Source organism: Rattus rattus, chromosome 7, assembly GCF_011064425.1.
Source record: "Rattus rattus isolate New Zealand chromosome 7, Rrattus_CSIRO_v1, whole genome shotgun sequence".
NCBI classification, from domain to species: Eukaryota; Metazoa; Chordata; class Mammalia; order Rodentia; family Muridae; genus Rattus; species Rattus rattus.
The window spans coordinates 47,471,844-47,498,326 of NC_046160.1; the positions used below are offsets into that span (position 1 = coordinate 47,471,844).

General features: G+C 40.6%; 1 protein-coding gene across 1 annotated transcript in view; it reads right to left on the bottom strand.

The window, feature by feature from the left end:
* Hdac9 (histone deacetylase 9) overlaps positions 1–26,483 on the bottom strand; it is a 756,932-nt gene that overhangs the window by 92,421 nt on the left and 638,028 nt on the right. Inside the window, exon 22 of the mRNA XM_032907647.1 lies at positions 20,337–20,455. Coding sequence (XP_032763538.1) covers positions 20,337–20,455 — 119 coding nt within the window. The remainder of the gene's footprint in view (positions 1–20,336; positions 20,456–26,483) is intronic.

A 26,483-nucleotide genomic window follows, 5' to 3' on the forward strand; every position in this document is an offset into this window, starting at 1 on the left:
TTTAGAATGATATTGTCTCTGGCGCTGGCTCAGGATACCTTCTGTTCTCTTGCTTGTCCTGGGCTCCGAGGATGGATTTTCAGCATTGGACAGGTTAGCATTTAACCCTCTTTCCTGTCACTTTTTATATCGATGTTCTTTTGAATGAAAGTCTCGGTAACAAAACTTGCACTCTCCCAGCACTGGGCTGAGGCAGTACTCTCGTCGACAAGCCACAAGTGGCTCAGGAGTGGCCCATGACTAGATAATTTTTACCTAGAAAAATTTTTGTATGTAAAAATAAAATCGTCAGACATACCGGAAAATGATTGGTTTGGTTGGGAGTTTATTGTACTTTGGAAGAGCAGCTCAAGAGTAAAAAGGAAAAGGCTAAGGGGGGTCTGGGCAGTTTTAGCAGCACGAGTGAAATACAACACCAAACGAGATATCTCCGGTCCCTTTGAACTTGAGGCTTCCCATAGACCAGGGCTACTGACTCTTTGGTTAGTTATGTGGTGCCTGACATCCAGGGCACTTAGTAAAGATAAGCCCCTACCTCCTGCTATTAAGGATGATGGAGAACGAACCCTGACTGACTTGACTGAATACTTTATCAAAGCCATTGTAAACTTCTGGGGGATATACAGATTTTGCTTGGATCACAAAGTAGTTTGTCTTTTTTTTGTGATTTTTTTCCCCATATGATTGACCAACAGTAAATTTTTACCCCAGAGAAGAGAAACCAGAAATTTTACACATTTATGTCAAGACTTAGTGGGTTTTAGGAATCATGTTACAGATACACTCGTAAGTAGGGGTTACAATTGTACCCCCTTTGTTCATCTACTCTGGAAACGAAATTATATATAAAATAAACTTCAAATGCATGCACCAATAATAATTTTTCATATATTACATTATCATAAATAATGGAATTTCCTACATATGAAAAAGAACGTATTGTCTTGAGTTTTCCTTTCTGCCTGAGTCAAGTCTTTATTTGCTCATTTCAAAGGTTTCTTTGATGGTTCAAGAAAACAGATGGGCATTTTTTAAGGCTATGTAGAAAAAGAGTACAGAATCCACACCAAGGACACAATCATCTTTCCTGTCTAGAAAAATATTGATTTAAGAATTGTATAAGCATAATTAAATAATGCCATGTCGTTACAAAGCCTGTCTTTAAAATTTTCAATTGAAAAGTCATGGAAATTGGGGAGAACAAGAAGAGCCTCAGATAGAGTGCAAACTTTCACTGTTCAGCCCCACGGGGGGAAACGACCCAGAGTTCCTGCTGGAGTAACAGGATGAACTGTCCTATCATTTTCTGATATTAAATTTAAGTGACGATTAGTCGTAACTCACCAACAACGTCTCGAGTCAGGCAGAGATAAGACTCCCGAAGATGTTTGCAGACCTAGTAAAATCCAAACTCTATGGACTGGGATATAAGGCAGCTCGTGACCTTCACCCGTAATCATCCGCATTCTTCCTTAACATCCGCCTTGCGTCCTGTGCTCCTCACCAGTGCCTCTCCATCTTTCTAGTTCCGACTCTGTTGTCATGGCTGCAGGAATGTCAGGACCCACAACCCACTAGTCCCTTCACGCTCTTGCAGTCTCCCCTTGCCAGGCTTAGCTGGGGTCTCAGATGTGTCACCCCAACCAAGAACACTGGGTGACCCAGGCACTCCCTCCTTGGCTCTGGCAGCTGGCTTTCTGCTGTTTTGTGCAACTGGCCAGGTATCTGAGGCTCTTCTGTGTCTGCATTTCTCCACAGTTTAATCTCCTCAGAATCCCACCAACTTCTCATTTCCCGTATCCTCCTCATTGCCTCCCCTCTTTAGTCAAGTTTAAAGTCCTCATGGAAGTGGTTCCTTGCCACTTTTATGCGTTCACATTCCTGGTTGCATCTAACTCTACCTAACAGGCACCTGGTCTCCCTAGCTGAATATGGCCGGTGGCAATCACATTACTAGTCTGACTGTCCGTGAAACTTACACTGGCCCGTAAGGTTGTTCCAGGACATTTTTTTCCTAGTAGATTTACATCTTCATCTTAAACATAATTCAACTGGGTTATGAATATCTTCTTTTTTCAAAAGTTCAAAATTTCCTCCCCACTTTAATTCACAATAATCACATCCTTATTTACAGAGACAGAACCTAATCAGAAGTATACTTCCTCTACTGCCAATCATTGTATCCAGTACAGACAGGCTATCTGTTGTCTGGACCATGTATTTTGCATTTCCCACTGTTAGTACAGATTCTCCAATACCCAAGGCCAAATTTTCCACCTTCAACAGGGCTCTTGCCACCCTCACGAGTTCAAGGACAATCCTACAGCAATACTCTTCTGTATCCATAGCCATATCAGTCTTCTTTTTATAGTAGGCCACTGAAAGCACCCTATAAATATATTACTATTTAGCTAACATTAATTTAAAAACACTCATTGGACAACTCAACTACCTCTGCTCACTGTTCCACGTATCTGCTCCCTTTAGAGCAAAATTCCTCATAGTAATTTAAATGTGTAGTCCACTGTTCTTTTCTTCTTTTGTAACTAGACGTTTCCTCTACCAAACAGCTGTTGTGGTCAGCACTGGCTTTCCCGATAGTAAGTTTAATGGTCAATTTTTATCATACCAGATCCATTAACACTTCTTGACAGAACCCGATAAAAATGGTCTGCGTCTATCAGGAGGCAGAAGGTTGCACGCTGCCAGTAAGACTCCACCCTCTTGTGGGCTCTGTCTGTGGATGCTGTAATGTTAAGGTATAACTTTCCCTAGTCTCCATCTCTAAGTCACTTCTTGGCCTGCACTTACCCCCTCAGTGATCTCAGCAGGGCGTATAACATTGTTTGGCTTAAGATTTATCCTGAACTCAAAACGCATCCAAATTGCCTTCTTGACATATCCACTCAGTTATTCAAGGCAGATCTTAAATCTGGCATTTTCAAAGATCAACACCTGATTATCATAGTCAATCTGATTCCACACATTTTCCTGATCAGGCCATCAGCAACTCTTCCCTATGCAGTACATGGACCCCACCCCTGAAGTCAGCACTCACTCTGGGTGACCCTAATGGAGTTTGGTCAAGTCCCAGTCACCTTTTCTTTTCATATATATATATATATATATATATATATATGTGTGTGTGTGTGTGTGTGTGTGTGTATATATATATGTGTGTATGTATGTATATATATATATGTATATATGTGTATATATATGTATACACACACACACACACACACACACACACACACACACACTGTAGCTGTCTTCAGACACACCAGAAGAGGGCATCAGACCTCCTTACACATGGCTGTGAGCCGCCATGTAGTTGCTAGGATTTGAACTCAGAACCTCTGGAAGAGCAGTCAGTGCTCTTAGCCACTGAGCCATTTCTCCAGTCCCAGTGACCTTTACAATAAACTTCACCACTCTCTGTCACCCCACCTCATGCTTGCTCCTGTTCCTAGAGCATGGTCCTGTCTCTGGCCTCTGCTCTTGCCTTTCTAAGTCTAAACGGCTCCTTTCTCTGGTGGTTCCATCTTCTTGTCTCATCTTCTTCAGCTTTGCATGCAAATGTCATCTGTGGATGGAGTCATCTCTCATCACCATTGGAAAGTCATGAATCTCACTTCCTTAATATAACCTGACTGTATTCTTGCTTTGGTCTTCATTATCTGAACGACAAGATTTATCAAATTATGTTTATTCATTCTGTTTAGGATTTAGTCACCAGATTCCTCCAAAAGACCTTTCCTCAATAAGGCACAATGTTCTGCATCTGTGATTTCTAATGTGGCAACAGATATTTTTTCATCACTATCAAGTCTTTGAAATAATTGAAGTATAATGTAAATGTCCCTGTGTGACCAATGAGTCCTCCATCAGTAATCTAAATATAAACTGCGGGAGAGCACATCTTTCTAGTGTTTATTTTCAGAGTGATGTTCCTCCCAATCTACCATTTCATCGGGCATACAGAAGGTGTGCAAAGCATATCTGCACGAGGACTGACTCGGCATTTTTCTTTTTGGCTCGATTTACTCACTCAAAACATCATCACAACCCATGGTATTCATGAGGATGGAAGCTGAGTTTTCCATTAGCTGCCCCTCCTAGAGCCCATTGTGCAAAGGACAATGGTGAAGCTCTACAATCAATGTTCCTCAAGTGAGAGGTTACCTCCACTGTTTGCAGTGTTCAGCATTATCTCTGCTTTCTACCACCGTCCCCATCACAGTGAAAAGAAAGGCAAGGACACAGTTGCTGGGTGCTGAAGTTGGAAGTGTGGCGACTTTCTGTTGTCATTACCTGAGTCGCACAGATGACAACAAGGATAATCCTGTTGTCTCAATCTTTATACCCACTTGAAACTCTGTGTAGGCATTCAACATTCAACTCCAGAATAAAAAATAAGAGGAAGCCGTTCTGAGGAGCAAGAACCAACTAGTCTGGAGACAGGAGAATAATAATGGTATTTTAAAACAAATGAGGGTCTGGTATAAACCAGCTTCTTAGATTCAACCATCTGATGATCCCTACGCAGGTGAAGAGAAGATATGAATAGCAGGGCAAGCAGCTTCTGATTGGCACCCTATATTTCAATTCAAAAACCTAGTTCCATCAACCATCCTGTGCAGATCTTTAAAGCTCTGTATGAACAGCTCAAAATGTGATCCCCAGTCCTTTGCCTTCTGTATCTCCTGAACACTCCTGCCCATAACATGGGGATTAAACCAATGATCTCTCAAGGGAAGTAAGCACTTGATCATTGAGCCTTCCTGTTACTTTCTTACATTTTGGAACAATCTCACTTCAGTTGTTGGTCTTGAACTCGTGCTATGGCCAAAGCAGTCCTTGTGTCTGCATCTCGAGAGCAGTTTAACTATATGATACGCCAGCACAATAAGCCCGGTGTAGATTTCTGCTTGTGCCGTCATCACTCCCATTTCCCCATGCTGTATGTCCTTCTTTAACCTTTAATAAGTCCCTGTGAGAGAAGATGGCGGGAGTAAATTGTGCTCCGGGACCAAGTTATTACTGCATGGTTTGGCAAGTCGGGGTCTAGCTTCTTCAAGGGGGAGAGAAATTTATGCTCTCTCTATACAGGACGTCACTCTGGGACAGAAGAAATATCAGTGGAAACGAGAGAGAGAGAGAGAGAGAGAGAGAGAGAGAGAGAGAGAGAGAGAGAGAGAGAGAGAGATCTTGTTTGTAAGGCCAGTTTTTCTGGCTGTTTCTTACCATTTTTACGCTCTTGTTTCCTGCTCTATAAACAGGGTCTGTTCGTCATAGTAAAGCTGCTCATCTGAAGCTCTTGTTCCCAAGAATAAATAGGAGTGGTTGACTTTATTCTACATTAGAAGCATTCATTACCAGTCTTGTGCCTCTTGTTACTCTCGAGGGAGAATTTTGCAAGGCTGTATTAATGAGCCAAACACTTCCTTTTCCATTTGAAGATGGCCAGACAGGGTTCTTTAAACAGGTAGATTCTTAGTGCTGGACAGAAGGCCAGAAAGAACACCGTCTGCTCTTTCTTAGTCCTTAACACCGCAGTGCAGGTCCGTGTGGTTTCCTTTATTTCTCATTTCTTTTTTCTTTTTCTGAGTTTATTATGTATCCATGGATTGCCTCAACTGGCCCTGCTGTGTGGGCAGGCTGGCCTTGAACTTGCTGTGGTTTGCCTCTCCTCTCCTTGCATAGGTCAAGGGGCACAGGGTTGTAGGACAGGGAGCAGATCGTTTCCTCCCAGGAGTGGTAGAAAACAACCTAGGAGAGTCTGCGGTAAGGATCATAGATGTGGGTGCAAGTAAAGAGTTACTGTTCATGTCCTCTCTTCCCTGCATCGAAGTCATCAAACAGATGTCTGAAAGTGTCCACACTCCCGAGACGAAGTGCGTCCACCACCCAGACCCTGTCAGCTTCTTACTTCGCCAGTGTCTGCTTTGTGTGCAGATATCTCTAGAGCTAGACTAGACAAACAGACATGGCCAGTGTGCGAGAGGTTTCTACCTTCAGGGGGTGAATGTTCTAAACATTTGGGGATCAATTCTGTTGGCCTGAGAAGTTGGTTGAAATTGCCTTTCTACTTGCCAAATACCTGAAAGCACCCCTGGAGGCTATGACAGCAGGAGCTGGACCAGAATACCCTGGAAAGAAGAGTCGCCAGACTCCCCAGCATCCTTGGCTATTACACTGGCCTGGTACTTACTCTCTGTGAAGTCTGCTGCTCAGTGATTTACTCGAGTGCCTGCAGTGGTGTCTTTCCCTAATTGCTGAGCTCATTTTGCACCCTAGTGCCAAATAGTCCCCAAGAGACTACTGAGTAAAACAACAGGCAAAGTTCCAGTGACCATCACAGATCCTTAATGAAACGCAGCTTTTAGAAGCAGGCGACCTTCCTGGAACAGCCCCAAGTAGCAGACACTCCCATTTTCTTTAGGCACTTCAGTGAAATTAGCTCCATTTAATAAAAGATTCCCTCTGCTGGCTACTTAGGCCATGAGATGGTTTTAGGGATTCTTCTAGGTGCCTTATTTAGACAATCGCAGTAGAGCAAAAAGGAGACTGCAGTTCGAGACAGTGCTATGGGGAAGGGGAACATTTTTAACTAAAAGTAACATCCGAACGCTCTTTAGAGTGGACCCAGATAACTGCAAACAAGCGAACAGAGCTTGCAACTTACTTTGAACCTGAGATAATAAAGTCTAAAGGGACCAGTGATATTACAAGTATGCACTGTGAAAGACAGATCAGAGAGACTCACCGAAATACCACAAGGTCAGAGTTGGGAGGAGGTCGCTAAGTACAATAAATCCTGTGCTGTTACCTGGGCCTGACAGTCTGCCCCTGCAGAATCTTTGCCTGCCTCTCACTTCCCCGACCAATCCTTTCATCTTTCCTTTTCAGCCTTCATTTAAAATCGAGTGACAGCGCTGCCAGAGAGAAATACATACATGCATGCATGCACATACACACGAAATCTCTTTGATAGACGCCAGGAGTCATCTTTACTTTATAGTTTCAGAAAGCCACTTTGGGAAGGCCATGAATTACGCTGGCTACGGGATAATCCCAGTCTCAACGACATCCCCCTCTCTGTTATTCCTTCTTTATATCCTGAGCTGTAAAAAGAGGCCCGGTTCTCCTATATGCACATCTTTCACATGTCTATGGTCGTGTTTACCAAATGAAGAAGTCTGCTGTGTGGAGGGGCTGTCCCTAGCCTTCACTATTTACATGTGCTGGTTCAGCTAGGCTGACTCTCTATTATGCAAAATTCTGAGAGTTATGCGTGGATAGACAGAGGTTTCATAACTGCGAACTCAGACAGTTAAGTCTTCAGTCACCAGTAGCTAATTATTCCTTATCTGGCCTGTAAGTTATTTTGAAGCATTTCACTGGTCCATAGCTGTGGATTGAGAAGTTAGTTGGTCACTGGTAGGGTATTTGCTCAGTGTGTGCAAAGCACTGGCTTCTAACGTGAGCATTTTAAAATAGGCAACAGGTTATTATCAAGGCACAAACCTGGTCAGTGTGAGAGGCCATGTCTATAATTCATGTTACTTACATGGCTGAGATAACAGGACTGTAAGGTGGAATCCAGTTGGTCTATAAAGTGAGTGCAAAGTCAACCTGATTAACTTAGTAATCCATGTCTCAAAACAATGTCTCATTAAAACCTGAGATTGGACCTACATGACAGAGCATTTGCTTAAAATGCCCTGGGATCTCTTCCCTGCACAAAAAACAAACAAACAAACAAACAAACCAAAACAGAACACTAACCTAGACATAGATAATAACTCCAGTGCAGGAGAGTGGGATGTGTTATGATCTAAGGCATTCTCGAGGCACATGGAAGTATTGGGACAGCTTAGCCGTAGTGGGTGTTTGTTGTGTGTTTGCTAAATGACACCTTTCCAGACTGATGAGTCTTAACCTGTTCTAATCTTCACAAATCTATGCAACAGATAATTTCATTTGAGTGGAAGAAAATTCAAGTGATTAAGGAACACTAAAAAGGCAAGATACTTTGTCTAAGCTGACACAATTGGAAAGACATCCTAAACAAGGCCTAAAGAAAGACACCATGGAGCCAGCTTTAAGAAATTAATTAATGCTGGGCAGTGGTAGCGCACGCCTTTAGTCCCAGTGCTTAGGGGACAGAGGCAAATGGATCTCTGAGTTTGAGGCCAACGTGGTCTGTTAGAGCTAGTTCTAGGACAGCCAAGGCTACATAAAGAAAACCCTGTCTCAAAAGAATAAACCTATCATCTAAATAAATTAATTAAATTAAAGGAAAAATAATTAATTAGTTTAAGACCAACCTGATTTTTGTAGGGACTCTTGATCAGCCAGAGCTACCCAGCGAGACCTTGTCTAAAAAGATAGCTAACAATGTATGTCAGCAAAGAAGAGAAGCGGGAGAAAGGGTTCTGGATAGGAGCTGCTCCCTGGGTAGACTGTGTCCATCTGTTCTGCTGGGAGATACAGTGGGGCTCAACAGGCTGGAGCATAATAAAGGAAGAACTGAAGATGTCAGCCTGGGGTGGATGGGGGAAAGAGGCCCACCGTGGTAAGAAGTGGACAGTGCACATTGCTATAGGAAAATAATATTAAGCTGTGTGTTGGGGGAGGGGCTCGGAGATGGGTCATCAGTGACACAATAACACAGCCTGGAAAATAAGTATCCTTTCCTGCTGAGAGTTTTCACCAAAGCAGAGTGAACCATAGAAAACGTGTAGCCATTTCAGTACAGATCATACTATTAGGTATGCTACAAAAGCAAGCCTTGTAGTAAAGCAGACCTTGTGAACTTCATGGTTCTCATCCTAGGCCTTTCCATTTTGCTTTATTAGAATTATAGCTGCTTTACACAAGAAATACCGTTGTGCTGAAAAACTCCACACATTGAGAAGTGATACTGAGAGACCTATGAACTTATATTCCAGTTGAATCCATACAACTTCTTCTGGGATGATCTAATAATTATGTCCTTATAACGGATGAGTTCGAGAGATGGAGTAAACAAATTTAAATGGGGATCGTACTTTATTGTCTATCATATATCATATCAGTTATTTCTCCAGGTTCCTTATGGGAATGAATGTAATTAGTTCTAATAGAAATAAATTGCACTTATCCACGAGTAAACATCAGAATGTTAGTTCTGATTTGCGGTAAAATTGGGAGTGCTCAGCCCTCTGACCTAGCTTGGCTCTGAAACTTTGCCTTTCTCTCCCCGTGCATGCAGGATCTCCCTTGTGTCTGGGCTTCTGCGGATTATGCTTGGAGAGGGTGAAACATGGGTAAAAGTGTTCTTGGGTTTCCACATTGACAGTATCAGTTTTGGCCTAGGTGACAGTGACAAATTTCTGGTGACTTCTGCACATAAAAACTCCAACAAGAGGAAAGCCATCAAGTATCGCACTGCTGTGAGCAGCCTCAGGGAAACCCATTCTTCTGATGCTGTGTGGCCCAAGGAGGGCGATGGGACAGTCCTAGAGCACGAGTGCTCTGTTTTCTCAAGTACTGACTGCTGGGCTTTGTACTGTGGCTTACCAGCCTTCTGTGCCCATTCTCAGCAAGATAGTATCTAGGTTAGGTCATTGGAGATCTCGGCATTCCATTCTTGTCCCTTTCTCCTGTGTGTGTGGCCTTTGTAGAACACAGCAAATTGAAAGCACAAATTGGAATCTTCTGTGGGGTCCTCTGTAGAAGGGCCAGCTGTGATGCTGACATTTCTTGTACTGTTTAGCTTTGAGCACCGTCCTTTTAGTGTGTCATAGCCTCCTTGGCTTCAAGCTTTTCTTCTTGTTTGTTAACCTGGCCCTTTTAGTCGCTAACTTACAAGATGGTAAAGAGCAGCACCTTGCCTTTCTTGAGCACTGTAGACCGTCTCATAACTTTTTATATTGTGCATTTAAAATGCAAGCAATTCTAAGCCCAGAGAAAACTCTACAGAGTTCTTTGTGTCAAGGAATCAAGTGCAATTTATTGGTATTCAGTCCAATAATAGTTTAGGTTTCATGGACCAAAAGAAAGGGAAGTGATTCTTGGTTTGTAGTTTGAGGGGGGTTCTTTGAACAGAACAGATTAAATATCTAGCACTCTCAAAGTCATGACACCCATTGGCCTGAAAGTTGTCATAATTCCCAGTCATTTGTCTGTGGTCATGAATCTCAGCATTAGATGTGATAAACTGAAAGGTTCTTTTGGAGTAGCCCTAGAGAGAGGACGTGCCCCTCATTAAAAAATAATTACAATTAAGTGTTTCAGGTGGTTTTGGATATTTTCAAATATTAAAATTTCTCCAACATTTTGATAATTTAGTATTAACTTTCATATAGGACTACAAAGGCGTATTAACATATGAATTCTGACATATGAAAAAAGAAAGATCTGGAAATTAAGTGTGCTTAAAATCATTCATATCTTAGCATTCTAAGATGCCATTATATGCATTTTCTAGAGTTATCTTACTGATATTTAAAATGACTCTATAGTTATCATGCACATAATTTATATTGATTCTAGCTGAGAAAATAGAAATAAAAACACATAAAACTGAATCTTTAACCAATTAGACCCCAAACTACAGATCATTCAACTCCAGGCCCCATGTCTTTTCTTTCTGTAAGGAGTCCATTGGTTCTCTAAGCATGGCCCCAGATCCAGGAGCAGCAGCAACACCTGGAAACTTGGAAATGCAAATCGCAGGCTCCCTTCCAGACCTACTAAATGAGAAATTCTGGGACAGGACCCAGCACACCTAATAAGCTCTCCAGGTGAGGCAGATGCCTGCTAGTTTGGAAACCATTAAACCAATTCATAGAGGTTGTGGCCCAGGAGACCACTGTGGAGAAAATGTCCTTTGGGTGCAAGGAACGCATTCATCCTTGATTACATATCAGCTACGTACAGGTTGGTCAGTAATTCTTGGACACATCATTACAATTCATTCACTTATTACTGGCACAGACCTGTGACATCACTTACTAAACTGTTAGACCGATTCATTGGGTATTGATCCAACTTTTGAATGGGAAGAGAAACTGTTATGGTTTGGTATGAAGTATTTCCTAAAGAATCAAGGATTGAAGGCTTAGTTTCTAATAGAGTGTTGGGGGAAAGGGAGCTTAAGGAAGTGACTGGGTCATAGAAACCAATGACTTACACGATTAATTAATCCATTAGTGAACTCCTAAGTCAATGGACTATTGGAGCACAAGAAGATGAAGCCTGACTGGAGAGAGTTGGTCATTGGGTATGGCCTTGAGGGGTATGTTTTCCTGGCACCTTTCTTGTGTTCTCCCTCTGAGGGCAGGGTGTAAGCAATCATCCCTTCCTCCATCCATTGCTGTGTCTCCATGTTCTAGCTCTCCATATATAGCAATGGTATACATAAACATGGACTGGAAGCTCTAAAACACCTCTTTTCTTGGCTACTCTGTCACAGTGACGGAAAGAGACTAATAGTGGGGCCTATGATTTTCCTGATAGTCGTCATCAAAACAAAGAGTTAAAGCCCTTTCTTAGGGAACTTTTGAGAAAAGGAAGCCAAGAATTGTCTGAGCTAGTAATCAACTCACAGTAAAACATACATTAATAAATCCCCTGACATTACTTTCAATTTCTTCAAAATCGAATCAATAGGAATCTGAAAAGGAATCATAAAATTAAAATCTAAGCTATAGTTTTAGTATGGCTTTTGGGTGCTATCTAAAACGTATCTCAAAGCATTAAATATTATACTACATTTCCTAAAAGATGCCATTGGTCAGGGCGCAAAATAATTGTAATTATTCTTTTATATGTCATCCTATCAAATAAGGATACATTGCTGGTCTGACACGGAAATGTCACTAAATGGAAATGGTATAATTTCAGACATGTTGCAGTATGAAAGAATGCACATTAACATTAGTGAAATATTGCATTTACTTTAATATAAATTGCAGTTGGCAAACACCTTTACAGTGAATTCTACTTATACATTTTCTCGTCATAAGCCATGTTATATGGCCCCAGTGATATCACAGGAACAGCAATCTTGGTCTTCAAGGTTAAGCAACATCATCCTAGGCGAAAGATGGTTTTACGACATTAGTAACTAAGCACGGCAGGGAGAAAAACGTCCCCTAAAACTTGGTTTTTGAATTGTCATAGGGTGTAAGGGAAAAGGCAATTGGGTGAGAAAACAAAGAGCACTAAAATTAAACGTGAAGAATTCATTCACTTGGGTAAACCTCTCGGTTGTCATTACAAGGAAAAGTGTTCACAAACCTAAGGTATGCTAGTTTGAGGTTGAGACTTTCCTCAGTGGCCCTGTGCTTATTTACATCAGTTCTTACACACAAGTGGACTGTGTGGCATACATTTTCAAATGCCTTATACGTCCGCTTCACTTCTATGCCTTTCCAGGGGTTGTGCAATTGTTTGAGGCTTTAATACAGCGAGATGCTGCCATGCAACTGTGTTCAACCAAAGCCGCAAACTCTGACTGCTTGTTGCAAGAAAACCTCATGTCAAACAGGGAGCACAGCCCGCAAACTTTTATTTTTACTGTAGCAGAGCTGCTTTTCTGACTTGGAGAATTTCATTCAATTAAGAAACTCACTGCTGTGATTTTATTTTCTATATTTTCGTAATTCTGAATTTAATCCACTTAAGAAACTCACTGCTGTGAAGATTTTATTTATTTTAGATATTTTCATAATTCTGACTAAGCATGTTATATCAGAGATATTTTTAGTAACCCTTTACACCTAGTGGGAAGTAGACAAAGGTAGAAATAAAAAGACAGGAGATCAGGTTATGTTTTGTTATTCTTTAGCACTGTAAATTTCATGAGGCACTTAATTTTTCTGAAATTCAAAGTGTAAATGTCTGTTAAATTTTGCTTAAAGATTCCAGAGAAATAAAATCTAAAAATATGATGATGATGATGATGATGATGATAATAATAATAATAATAATAATAATAATAATAATAATAGTGTAAAATACAAAAGGGCATGCTTTAAACTTATATTATTCAATCATGAAAACGCATTTAGATAATGCAAAGACACGTCAAGTACAGTGCCTTACACAAATGCTCCACAAGTTCCAGCAGGCATTTCTGTTGGAGCATCGACCAAGATGAAAGGAGTTTCCTCCTTTAGTCAAGAAATAGTCTGTAAAACTTTGTGGTCATCTGAGGGCCAGTGGCACTGGCTTTGGGATTATTTTCTTCATTAATGTTTTGCATAGTTTGTCAATAGATGCACTATGGACTTTTTTGATAGTTGGATACTCCAATTCCATTGTCTTATTTATTGGTCCTCACAGTTTTTTCTTCATTCTTTAGGATCATATATATGTGTGTATGTGTATGTATATGATTATATGTATATGTGCATATATGTATATGCATATATAGAATTATATCCTCTGCACACAGACAGACTTTATCTTTCTCCTTTCTCATGAAGATGGCCTTTGTTTCTAGTTCCTGTCTTATTCTGATAAGCACTTCTAGACTTAGCATGAATAGAACTGTCAGATATGGCATCATCTACCCTTTTCCTGCCTTAAAAGGAAGGATTTTGGCTTTTCACCATTGTATATGATCTTACCTGAGAGACTGAGAGTTTTTACCATAAAAGGCATTCATTGTTGGCATCCAGGAAGGTTCATATGGCTTTGTCCTCTACTCTGTTAGCACAGTAGGCCGCATTACTCCATTTGACTATGCTGAACTACTCACACATCTTCAGATAAATCTCACTTCACCACTGTGAAGTATCTTTTTAATATGCTATGGAATTGAACACCAAATGTGTGAGTGAGGCTTTTTTCCTGTTTATTGACAGTATTGAGAAAGTTCAATCATTAAAAATGCATAACTGTAAAGTATTTGCTCTGCATCGTATTAAATGTCAAGAGGAGATTTTCTCCCTCAATGTAGCAAAGCAAGATGTAAAGAGCTTAAGGAGGCAAGGACTCGTGTAGCCTTGCCACAAAGAAATAATTGTTTATTTTCTTCTAAAGGCATGATATCTGTTCAAATGCCTCTGGATTTATTACAAAGCAGCCATGCACACAATAGGGAAATGTGAGATGCAGGCACTTGGCTTAGTAAACTGACTTTTGTTTTGTTTTATTTCATTTCTTTGACACAGCATCTCATATATCCGAGCCAGCCCTCCAACTCAGCATGTAACCCGGGATGGTCCTGCACGTCTAACCCTCTTCCTTCCACATCCAGTGCTGGGTTCATAAGCCCGCGCTGCCACGCCTGGTGGTTGTGTTGCTAAGGGTTGAGCATAGGATCCTGTGCATATCAAAAATGCACTGTAGCAAAGAAGCTGCACTCGGCCGCTGCAATGATTTGCACTGAACCGATAATCAGCTACTATTTATCCAAAGTCTGGAACTGCTTTCTGGGACTTCTGACAATTCTTCTATACTTTTAAATAAGAACTTCTACCTTCTTAAAGGAAACTATGGTGTATATGTGTTGTATACTTTGTAGTCCAAGAGAGTACTTAAATGTCATCATTCAATCTAACTTCATATTTACAATGCTTGAAGTGATGTCAACAATAAAATTCAAGATTGTTAACGTATACTAGTGAATTATTTATTCTTTATAGATGACATTTCTTTAGATCCTCACTAAATTGTTTTTTTTTCTAGATAAGAAATAACTTATGTGGACACAGTGGAATATGCTTGGAATGGTTTCTCATGTAGAAGGTTTACATGTTTCTGTCTATCATGACACAGAGAAATCCTGCCACCCTTCCTTCTCTCTCTCTCTCTCTCTCTCTCTCTCTCTCTCTCTCTCTGTCTCTCTCTCTCACACACACACACATACACACAGAACTCTTTTTGCAGTAATTATTCATACTTACTTAATTTAATTTAATATTTAAAGAACTCAATAATCTTCTAGTCCTGTTTTGCCTAGCAAGGATATAAATAAATTCATCTGACTAATTAGAATCTAGTAGATGTTAATAGAAGGGTAGGCATTTTGTTCAAGGCCCAGAGTTACAAGGACATCACGACTTCCTCACCTAACTGATAGAATGTTTTCAATGCTATTCACAGCCAGAGAAAATATTTAGAAGTCACAATTGTGAAGAACTATTTTTTTTAAAAATGCAGGTTTGTATTAGTAAAACTATTTCAAGGGATCTGTTTCTGTGGTTCAAAATGGAAAGGAAGTGGTAATGATCAGAATAGCGATGGATAACGAAATCGTTTACAGAGCAGTAAGGCTGTCAAAGATCTATTTCATCAGCTTCACTTCTTTGAAGATGGTGTGGACAATACCCCAGATACTGGGATAGTTTTTGAAAACACAGTGCAGAATAGTACCAAGAAAGCTGCTTCAGAAGATAGCTTGACAGTGGGAAGGTTTGGGGAGTCAGTGCCAACCCCTTTGCTCTCAGTCCTTTTGTGGCTGAGCCTTGTTTGTTTGGGGGGTTTTGTGGTGGTTTACGACAGGTTCTCACTGTGTAACCTTGGATTATCTAGAACTCACCACACAGAGCAGACTGCCTTCAGGCTGGTGAGAGCCTCCCCCCAGCCTCTGGCTTCTGAGAGTGGAGATTGTAATCCATGTACCACCATACCCAACCGGATTCCTCCAGTTTTATCCTAGTATAAAGGGACGCAGCAGAGAAGTTTAAGGTTGGTTGTTAGAGATTACAGACACTGTGTTCTCCATCCTTGTTGCTGTGGGCTAACATTCTGTCCTTAGAAGTCAAGATGTTGATTCCTCAGTTACAGATAACTAGTAAGCCACAACTGGTGGATCAGACTTTTCCCAGAGGCTGAAATGGGCTTTCCTTTAGAGAAAAGGAAGAATTACACAATGAAGAACACAAGTAAATGCAACAAGAGTCTTTATAAGTGAGGAGGAAATGGAGATATATAAAAAATAATATGTGCAATTTAAAGCAGATATAGAGCAGCTGGAGAGAAAGAAGTCATTTGCATCATAATGTACTTTCTGGCTTCGTCCACTTTTAACTCCGGACTAGCAAAATGCACAGATGGAGGACACTCGAAGCTTCAGCCGTCCACATACATATCAGTCCCAAGATGCAACACATGCAGACATTATAGGCAGATGGTGTGGGCCAACACAGTCTGCCATCTCGAACAAGTTTGTTCCTTTGTAACTACTTGCTATTTGGATTGAGACCAGCCCTTTAGAAAATGACTTTTGGAGACTAATAGGAAGCACTTGTTCCTCCCTGAGAGTAACTCCCAGTTACACCTGAGTCCGTTGAAGCAGGTGCTTGTCCAAAACCGTGCTTCTTCCCTATCATAGCCAAATTCCCAGGAGGTAGGAGGGCATTTACAAACAGTAGAAGAGTAGCTCTCAATCGAGGAAACAGTAGGAAAGCAAGTCTCTGAGATATGCTACCTCATTTCTCCTACAAGAATTAAATAAAAGGGATGCTGTATTATGTGGGAAAGAGTAGAAGTACAGGGTTCCATTAAATTATTAAAACAAAAATTGTATATGGTTTTAAAATAATACACTGGACATGCTTGTCATTTTTGTCCCAGAGGAAAAAAGATTCTTATTCACCTGGCATAAGCCATCTGCCCATAGGAGTGCACTACTATTTCCCAAGGAAAACAGACAACATGGACATACACGGGAGAGAGAAAGGCAAGCCATACCCCACTATGAAAACAAGGTTGAATTAAAGAGCTTTTACCTTCTGAGGTGACAGCACCACAAAGCGAGGAATTCTGTGAGGTAAAGAATCACCTTGGACGTGGCACTGCTGCCATGGTATATAATATATATATATATATATATATATATATATATATATATATATATGTATGTATTAAGTTCTTAAGCTATAACACAAAGACAGTTGGACACGAACCAGAATATTTAGAAAGATAATTTCAAGGCCACATTCGGTTCTGGGCTCAGAGCAAAGAATTCTGCTTTCTTAGATGGAACTTAACCTTGGCTCTGGATTTAAGAATATAAATTCCAAATAAAAACTTATGAACTCCATTTTGAAACAACGTTTTCAAATGTAGCACAAACCAAACCGTTTTGTATTTTCATAGGTATAACAGAAGAATGAAGAAAGAAGAAAACAGTCCTGGTTGGGAATCCCCTAACGTAAAATCAACTCTCTCTGTATTTAGGATGAAACTTTGGATGTTCGACAGCCTTTCTCTCTTTTTTTTTCTTTTAGAGTCGGGCAGCTATTTAGATGTTTAAAATGAACAAAATCCATTGTCGTTTTGACTTGATCGTTCTTTTCCTTTCAAAAGCACAAAGTAAAGTACTGTAAAAATTCAATTTGATGTGCCAAGGAATTAAATTTTCAGATGTCTGAAATGACAGTATCCTCAAAACAGCCCTCAGATCCAATCGTCCAGGGTTGTACTTCGAGCAAGAATGAGTTGAGCCAGAATTGAAAAAAAGTTTAGTCGAACATTTGTTTTCATATAGTTTAGTGACAATTTACTTCAAATTTGTACCCCATTTTCAACTTTATTCTGGGATCCACACTTGGAGGATGACGTCTGGCACGGAGCACTGGGATCTCAATTTTAATCGCCCGTCTGTCAAGCTGAAGGGAAATGCATCTGCATGCAGCCAGCCAGTGCAGAGCCAGCAGGGAATCTCTGGAAGTCTTTGCAGCAATCCCAGGTCCCGCAGTTAAGGTGGTGACTTCTATAGCGAAAACAGCCAGCAGACTGAAGCCTCCCTAAGATGCCGCTGTTCAGAGGTGGGTGCTGGGGTTCATGCTATCCCAGATGGTATTTGTGGGTTCGGGCCGCATTATGAGCTTCTGAATGCACAGTCAATCATTTTTGTATATGACTAGATGATCTTTTTTCCTCAGCAAGAAGAAATCAGTGTGTGGCCATTTAATTTAAAGCAAGCACAAGTCCATAAACACTTTGTTTTAATCCCAGTTATGAAATCCATCAACGGTTCAGGACAACCTCTCCTGTACTCTGCATTCTGAGATCCCCTCTCTTGATTGTGTGTTTCCCTTAATTAATAGCAAAGAGTTGGCCAATGAGCAATTGTTCGATATTGATGACCTCAGGTGCGCCTGCTTCGGTTAGGTAATAAACACTGGCAGAGAAGCACATGTCTTCTTGAGCAGAAAAAGAGTGAAGGAGCAAACAGCTAGACAAGGGCTAGAGACTGATGAAGGAAAGCTAGAGGGTTCTGTGTTCAAATTTATTTGGGAGATAGAAAAGGAAAATGTACCCTATATAAATCCAGATATATTAGTAAATTCAAAGTGTTGAAGGTTTCACTGCTTTCTGTTTGATAGAACTTGGGTCTGACATCCTGAGGATGAAGTATAGGGAAGAGGTGGAGTTTTAAGAGGTGGGGCCTATAGAAGGCTTTTAGGTCACTGAAGATACACTCTTGAAAAGAATTATACCAACTTCGTGCCTTCCTTTTTTTTTTTTCCTACATTTTTTGTTTACACTTTTTTTTTTTTTTTTTTCGGAGCTGGGGCCCGAACCCAGGGCCTTGCGTTTGCTAGGCAGGCGCTCTACCACTGAGCCAAACCCCCAACCTGCTTTCCATCCTTTTTGTCACTTTCAATGAGATAAACAGTTGCACTCTGCCACTTGTTTCCCCGCCATATGTACGGCTTCACCACGGGTTCCCAACAACAGTCCCAAGGACTACAACCTCAAACACTGTCACCTGAGACAAGCCTTCCCGACCTACCGTATAAGCTGGCTATGGCGGCCACTTTATTACAGCAATGAAAGCTGACTGGCACTAAAAAAAAGTGTTAGAACCAGAAGAGACCACATTGCTGTTATTTTTTTTTATTCTACTTTTCAATGTGACATTTGAGATTTAAACTAATTTTCCAAAATTGAACACAATGATTAGTCCCTTCTATTTTTGAGAGATGGACATGTTAAACCCCCTCCACCTCTTGGCAAGAAAAAAAAAAAAAAAAAAAAGACTCAAGGCCCAGCATTTTTCCTACTCCAGGGGAGCTGTGTGGGTTTAATGAGAAGGGCCTCTTTCCATCATTTCTCTGTTTCTCTCCCCGTGTCTTGTATCATTTGAGTTTCTTTATTCAAAATAAACTAGTCAGCAGCCTTGCCTCAAATGGGACTTATCTGCAACCGGAAGAATGGCTTCTATTTGAGGGAACCTCTGAGAGCAGCATCACCAGAAGAACCCTAAAGATATTTAATACAAGAAAATGCCTCTGTATTCAATTTCAGCAAAGTTGTGCATTATCTATATTTTATTGTTTGCGCGGAGTTGCCTGCTTTAATATGCTTTCCATAGACAACAAGGCACCAAGAATCCTAGGTAAATAATGGAGTTTAAAAATAGCCACTACCTAACAATGTTACTGGAACAATTAGAGTGCAGAAATGCTCTCACATGAGAGCCAGCTCAAAACAAAGGTTGGCATGGATCTCTGTCTTTGGCTCTCTTCAAATTAATATAGCACATTCACTCCAAGCTCGTCTCTCCCACTTAAAGCAGCTTGAGTTGTTTTAGTTGTTTGCCTTCCATATGCCCTGCCCCCCACCTCTGAAACATACCACTGGATACCATGCACTGTGCAGTTTTACCGTGTTTTTCCTTGCGTAGTAGGTACACACGGTGCCAATGTATATTTCTATGCTTGGACTGTAGATGGGCTTTGCTTTTATAACAGAGCAAGAACATTGTTCTTAAAGAAGATCCTTTCAAGCTAAGTTCCATGGTGCCATCGTCTTCAAATGAAACAGAAATTTGGTTTCGTTGTTGGGTAGCGGGCTGCTATGGAACACAGCCAGAAAATTTGTCTCTGCAACCAGCAGAGGAGCAGCATTGACCCCGGAGACCCTTGGGATTGCTGAAGCACCACCAAGTCTGTATTTGAACCCGAACCGAACATCGTTGCCAAGTGTCTATTCCCACCCCATGTCCAATACACTAAAGGCAGCAACTGCGTTCTCCTCGCGAAAAGCTCAGTAGCTCCTTTAGACTTCGGAGTTCTTAGATCAGTCGACGTAACATAAACGGAAGTCATACCATTTTAGTCTTTAAATGAAAACTAAGACTCCTAAAATACATGAAGGTTCCGATATGCCCATCACGTTCACCATAGAAAACCATTTTGCTTTTCTTCAGTGAAAATTTCTCCAGAGACACGAAACAGACAGAGCAAGAAATACCACGCCAATCACTTTCAAGCGTCTCCCCCAAAGCTTACTGAACTCACGTAAAAGGTAGTATGCATCTTAAAGCTCTAAATGGTGTATGGCGTCATAACATTTCATGAAGTCCTGAAAGAGATACTTGCATTTTGCTGTCACTTTGTAACCCCCTAGGGGAGGGGTGTGGCCTTCCAATGCATCAAATCCAGCAGAAACCAGGACCATGTCTGGATCAAACTCTCTGGCCACAGGCATCACGACAGTCCTGCACGGCGAAAAGGCAGCGGTCACTCAAGGGAAAGGTGGGTACCTGGAAACCCCGCTTTGTAAAAATGATTTGGCACAGCCTCAGTCCCTTCCCAGGAAAAGAAGTGGGGGGAAAGGCGAACTGGATTCAAAGTTTATCATTTCCTTTATATGTGAACACTGTTATTTTAGCGCCCCAATAGTTGTTTGCTTTCATATGTTTTTCTTTTTTTTTTTTTTTTCATTTTTTTTTTTTGTTCCAGACTGAAAAACACCACAGGCTGCAGGTATATTCTGAAGCATGTCACAGCACACGTACATCTGTAGCTATTTTATCCCATTGCCTATAAAAAAGGAAAACCTTCTTCTTCCAAAGGAGACTAATGTTTTACAGAGGAAAATTGAAGCTTTAGGGAGAGCCTCGCTTGCTCTAGTTAGGAAGAGATTGGTATAAATTTGAACTATAAATTTCTTTTGGGAAAAAGTTTGCTTTCCCAACTTTTAAAAAAAATATGTTTTAAAATATTTGTCATGGTAGGGGGTGACTCTTACAAAGGAAAAACACAAAATTCCCTTAATAGGATCCAGATTATGACGTTAAAGCGAGTCCAAGGCCAGGCACATGAGGAATGCAGCAGCCTTGTTGCGGGCTGCAGCCCCTGCTGGCCCCACTTAGAAACATCAGCACTCACCTCTCAGCCTCCTCACGGCTCCAACCCTTCCCATCCCCGTAACTTTTGAGAGAAAACGATTGCAGGATCTCAGTTAAAAAAAAAGTTTACGAGGCCTTGAAGCTCAGAGTGCCATCATAAAAATTCAAATACCGAAGTCTATTTAACAAAACAAGGAAACGGCACACTACTATGGATTTTACCAGTAAGACTTCTGTCTGTGAGAAGTAACTGGAACATGTGTTCCAAGAATAAGCCCGAGGTAGTAGACTAATTAATTAGCTCTTTGATTGTTTTTTAGGAAAAAACGCTTCAGAGTTTTGCCAACAATCACCTACCAGTTTTACATAAAGAAATTTTGATTGGATGTCCTAAGTGAGAAGTTGAAATTTGAAAAAAGAATGATCTAAATGAAACTTACCTAGAGAGATATGTAAACTAACTCAACACTTTCTTTTCCTGTAAAGTCTTCTGCTAACCTACAAATGCTGGCCATCAATCAAGCTACCAAACAGCGGCTCTCAACAGCAGGAAAAATCACCTAAGTCTGCATCATTCACTAACGAAACTACGTAAAAACTGTAGTTCTACTCACTAGGTATAATTTACTAATTTTTTTCCTCAATAACGTTACGCATCTTTAGTGTGGATCCATGATCTGGTGAGGAGATACACAGTATTCTCTTCTTAAGCATCAATTCTGGTACAGTTTTCATGGATTATTGTGTATAACTATTGCCTGATGTCCTTGAGTGAAATGACCATGTGTTATTGAGACATCGCAGGAAACCCTCTCAAAGAATCCAGATTATTTTCTCATGTTCCTTCCTTTATTTCGGTGGGTACTAGATACTTTCTTAGCAAATAACCGGTCTGGCTTATTTGTGATACTGTCAACCCATTCGCCGTGCCAATCTTTCCGGATTCCCAAGCAAAGGGTTTTCAATCCAGCTCTGTCTCGGGGAACTGAATTTTCTGCAGGTGTATTCACTCCAAAATTAAGAAGATGATGGAAAACTTGGTGGGGAAAACACATCCACGTTAGTTTTAGTTCTAAACTTGGCACAGCCTGGAGTCATCTGAGAGAGAAACCTTAACTGAGGAATTTCTTAGATCAGACACGGCCAGTGGGCATGACTCCGGGAAACTGTCTTGACCATTAATTGATGCAGGATGGCCAGGCCACCATGGAAGTCACCATCCCTAGGCAAATGGTCATGGGGTTGAGCAATCCAGCTGTCAAGCAGCATTCTTCCGTAGTTTCTGCTGTACTCCCTTGGCCATGAATACTACAGAATACCCCAGCAAGCCTTCCCTGCAGTTCTTAACCTGACTTCACTCATGAGAGAGCATTGACCTGAAAGCGTAAGATGAAATGAAGCCTTCACGTTGCTTCGTCATGGTGTTTGTTACAGCAAAAGAAAGGGAAGTTGAATACCACGTTATCTGGTAGAAAGTTCCATTTCAAAGTAGACATTCTTAATACTCTGGCTTCTCTTCGGAGCAATTCTTAGCCTTTAACAATGATACATTCTTAGAATTTTGTCCAGATAGAAACTGTTTGCCGAATGAACTAGCTATGTGTTTATGACTATAGAAAGTTTGTGTGATGTCCTGTTGCAAAATATTCTGCAAATTTTCTGTTAAACTAAAGAACTATATGACAATGGCTGGTTACAGATAGTGACATCAGTGACCTTTCGCTCATTGACTTCAACTAGTGCACTTTGTCTACTTTGTTGCAAACACTGCCATGGCTAAAAATTATTCGATTTCAAATTCAATCTTAATTATTTTCCTGTTCTTGACACATGTACCTCATTTGCCTGTATCTCATAAACAGAACTAATATTCCCAGATCTCTTAATCTTAATAAATTAAACATTTTTTTATGTGCACAAGTGCTTTGCCCACAGTTTGTCTGTGCATCACTGTGCCTACTATCCACAGAGTATACAGAGGGAATTGGCGCCCATGGAACCAGAGTTACAGATGATTGTTAGCCACGATGCTCATGCTGACAATGCAGCCCATGTTCTCTGGAAGAGCAGCTAGTGCTGATCCAGCCCTCTAGCCCCATATTTGATATTTTTAAAGAGATATCACAGAATTTTTGAAGCTCTTCTAGTTATGTTGGCATGGATCTAGAATATCTACTACAGCCTGTGTCCCCTTTCAAAACTCCTATCGAAATTAAATACCATTGTTAGAGCATGGATCAGTGCCATTGATGTGGGAGTGGACTCCAGATGCACAAATGAGTTTGCCAGGTTTCCTCTCTGTCCTATGCCTATGTTGTATGTCCTTCCACCAAGTTATGACGCAGCATGGGAGCCCATACTAGAGGCCAGCACCACAATCCTGGACCCTGTAATCTCCACAAATATTCTCCAAATAAATCCATGTTCTGTATCAATAATAATAATCTGTTATAGCAACACAACTGAACTAAAGCATCCATGAAAGATGAAGGACAATTCTAAAAACATGGAGTAGAAAAGGCAGTATAAATTTTCATGAACAAAAACCTCAAAGGCATTCATGGGGTTTGTTGTTAAAGAGAACAAGCAAGACCTATATGTCTGTTTGGGTTATCATACCCTTCCTAATAATCACAGCACCCAACAGCAAATATCTGACATTATAGAGCTAATGTTCTATTGCCAGTTTCCAATAAAAAGAAACAAAAGCAAAACAAAACATGGAGATTCTTGAGAAGTCATTGACTCCAGGACATTATCACCAAAAATATGATGTAGCCCTGTATGGTGGCCAGGGAGTTGTCAGAAGAGATGAGGGCGTGCTCAAGAGCAAATGGACTCAAGCAGAGAAGTCTGGGGTGGCTGAGGCTGGCACAAGTTCAGAAATAGAAAAAGTAATGCTAGCAGTGGATTATAAAATCAGATAAGGAGTCACGAGTTCATAGAATAACAGAGATGTAACTGAGCAGAGAGGAAACGATGAGGAATGAACTATCAACTGACAAATGCCCAAGAATTCAAGAATTTAAGGAAAGGGAAAAAATCACCATGAAAATTTTTTTTAAAACAAAGAGCTAAAGTAAAAGATTCACAGATTCTATGCATTTTTTTTCATATCAAGGGATACAGAAGACACATGAAAAATATTAACTATTGTGAAAAATTCTGGATCTCTAATATTCTTTTAAAAATTAAGTATCAGATAAGAAATATTACTAACTGAATAATGGGAATATTGTCAGCTAATTAACTTTTAATTTTTCTTTTAAAAACATTTGCTTTGTAGAAGAATGCAAATCGATCCATTCTTATTGCCCTATGCAAAGCTTAAATCCAAGTGGATCAAGGACTTCCACATGAAACCAGATACACTCAAATTAATAGAAGAGAAAGTGGGGAAGAGTCTCGAACACATGGGTACTGGGAAAATTTCCTGAACAGAACACCTATGGCTTGTGCTCTAAGATCAAGAATCGACAAATGGGAGCTCATAAAGCTGCAAAGCTTCTGTAAGGCAAAGGACACTGTCGTTAGGACAAAACTGCAACCAACAGATTGGGAAAAGATCTTTACCAATCCTACAACTGATAGAGGGCTTATATCCAAAATATACAAAGAACTCAAGAAGTTAGACTCCAAAGAGCCAAATAACCCTATTAAAAATGGGGTACAGAGCTAAACAAAGAAATCACAGCTAAGGAATATCGAATGGCTGAGAAACACCTAAAGAAATTTTCAACATCCTTAGTCATCGGGGAAATACAAATCAAAACAACCCTGAGATTCCACCTCACACCAGTCAGAATGGCTAAGATCAAAAACTCAGGTGACAGCAAATGCTGGCGAGGATGTGAAGAAAGAGGAACACTCCTCCATTGTTGGTGGGATCGCAAACTGGTACAACTTCTGTGGAAATCAGTCTAGAGGTTCCTCAGAAAATTGGACATTGCACTACCTGAGGACCCAGCTGTACCACTCCTGGGCATATACCCAAAAGATGCTCCAACATACAACAAAGACACATGCTCCACTATGTTCATAGCAGTTTTATTTATAATAGCCAGAAGCTGGAAAGATCCCAGATGTCCTTCAACAGAGGAATGGGTACAGAAAATGTGGTACATCTACACAATGGAACACTACTCAGCTATCAAAAACAATGACTTCATGAAATTCATAGGCAAATGGATGGAACTAGAAAATATCATCCTGAGTGAGATAACCCAATCACAGAAAATCACACATGGTATGCACTCGTTGATAAGTGGATATTAGCCCAAATGCTTGAATTACCCAAGATGCACAAACCACATGAAACTCAAGAAGGATGACCAAAATGCGGATGCTTCACTCCTTCTTTAAAAGGGAAACAAAAATATTCATAAGAGGGGATAGGGAGCCAAAGTTTAGAGCTGAACTGAAGGAAAGACCATTCAGAGCCTGCCCCACATGTGACCCATATATATCTACAGCCACCAAACTAGATACGATGGATGAAGCTAAGAAGTGCATGCTGACAGGAACCGGATATAGATCTCTCCTGAGAGACACAGCCAGAACATGTCAAACACAGAGGCAAATGCCAGCAGCAAACCACTGAACTGAGAATGGGACCCCCATTGGAGGAATTAGAGAAAGGACTGAAAGAGCTGAAGGGGCTTGAGACCCCATATGAACAACAATGCCAATTAACCAGAACTTCCAGGGACTAAACCACTACCCAAAGACAAAACACGAACTGACCCTGGGCTCCAACTGCATATGTAGCAGAGAATAGCCTTGTTGGGGCACCAGTGGAAGGGGAAGTCCTTGGCCCTGCCAAGTCTGGACTCCCCAGAGTAGGAGATTGTTGGGGGGCTGGTAATGCAGGGGGTGAGAAGGGGAACACCCATATAGAAGGGGAGAGGGAGGGTTTAGGGTGCTGATGGACAGGAAACCGGGAAAGGGAATAACATTTGAAATGTAAATAAGAAATACCCAATTTAATAAAATGGAAGAAAAAGATAAAAAGAAAATGTGCTTGTTTAGTTTACTTTTGTGTATAGGTGCTTGCAAGAGTTTGTATGTTTGCCCTAAATGCCAAAGTAGTCTGTTGTAGCTACTGTTATTGAAGTTACAGATTCTTGTGAATCACCATGCAGGCACTGATCACTCTCTTACTGACTGAGCCATCTCTCCACCCTAGAAAACAGATTTTTAAACAAAATTTGAGGGGAGGAAAATGGGAGGTATTTAGAAAAATGAGTTACAAAAGGAAACTACTGCCATAACTTGATATAGAAAAAAATTAGAGAAGAGATAAAAAATATTTGGCTCCAGGAAACACTCAGTAAAGAAATAGATACAGAGGAAGAAATGAGGCAGGGCTGAGAACAAGACATTAAAGAAATATGAT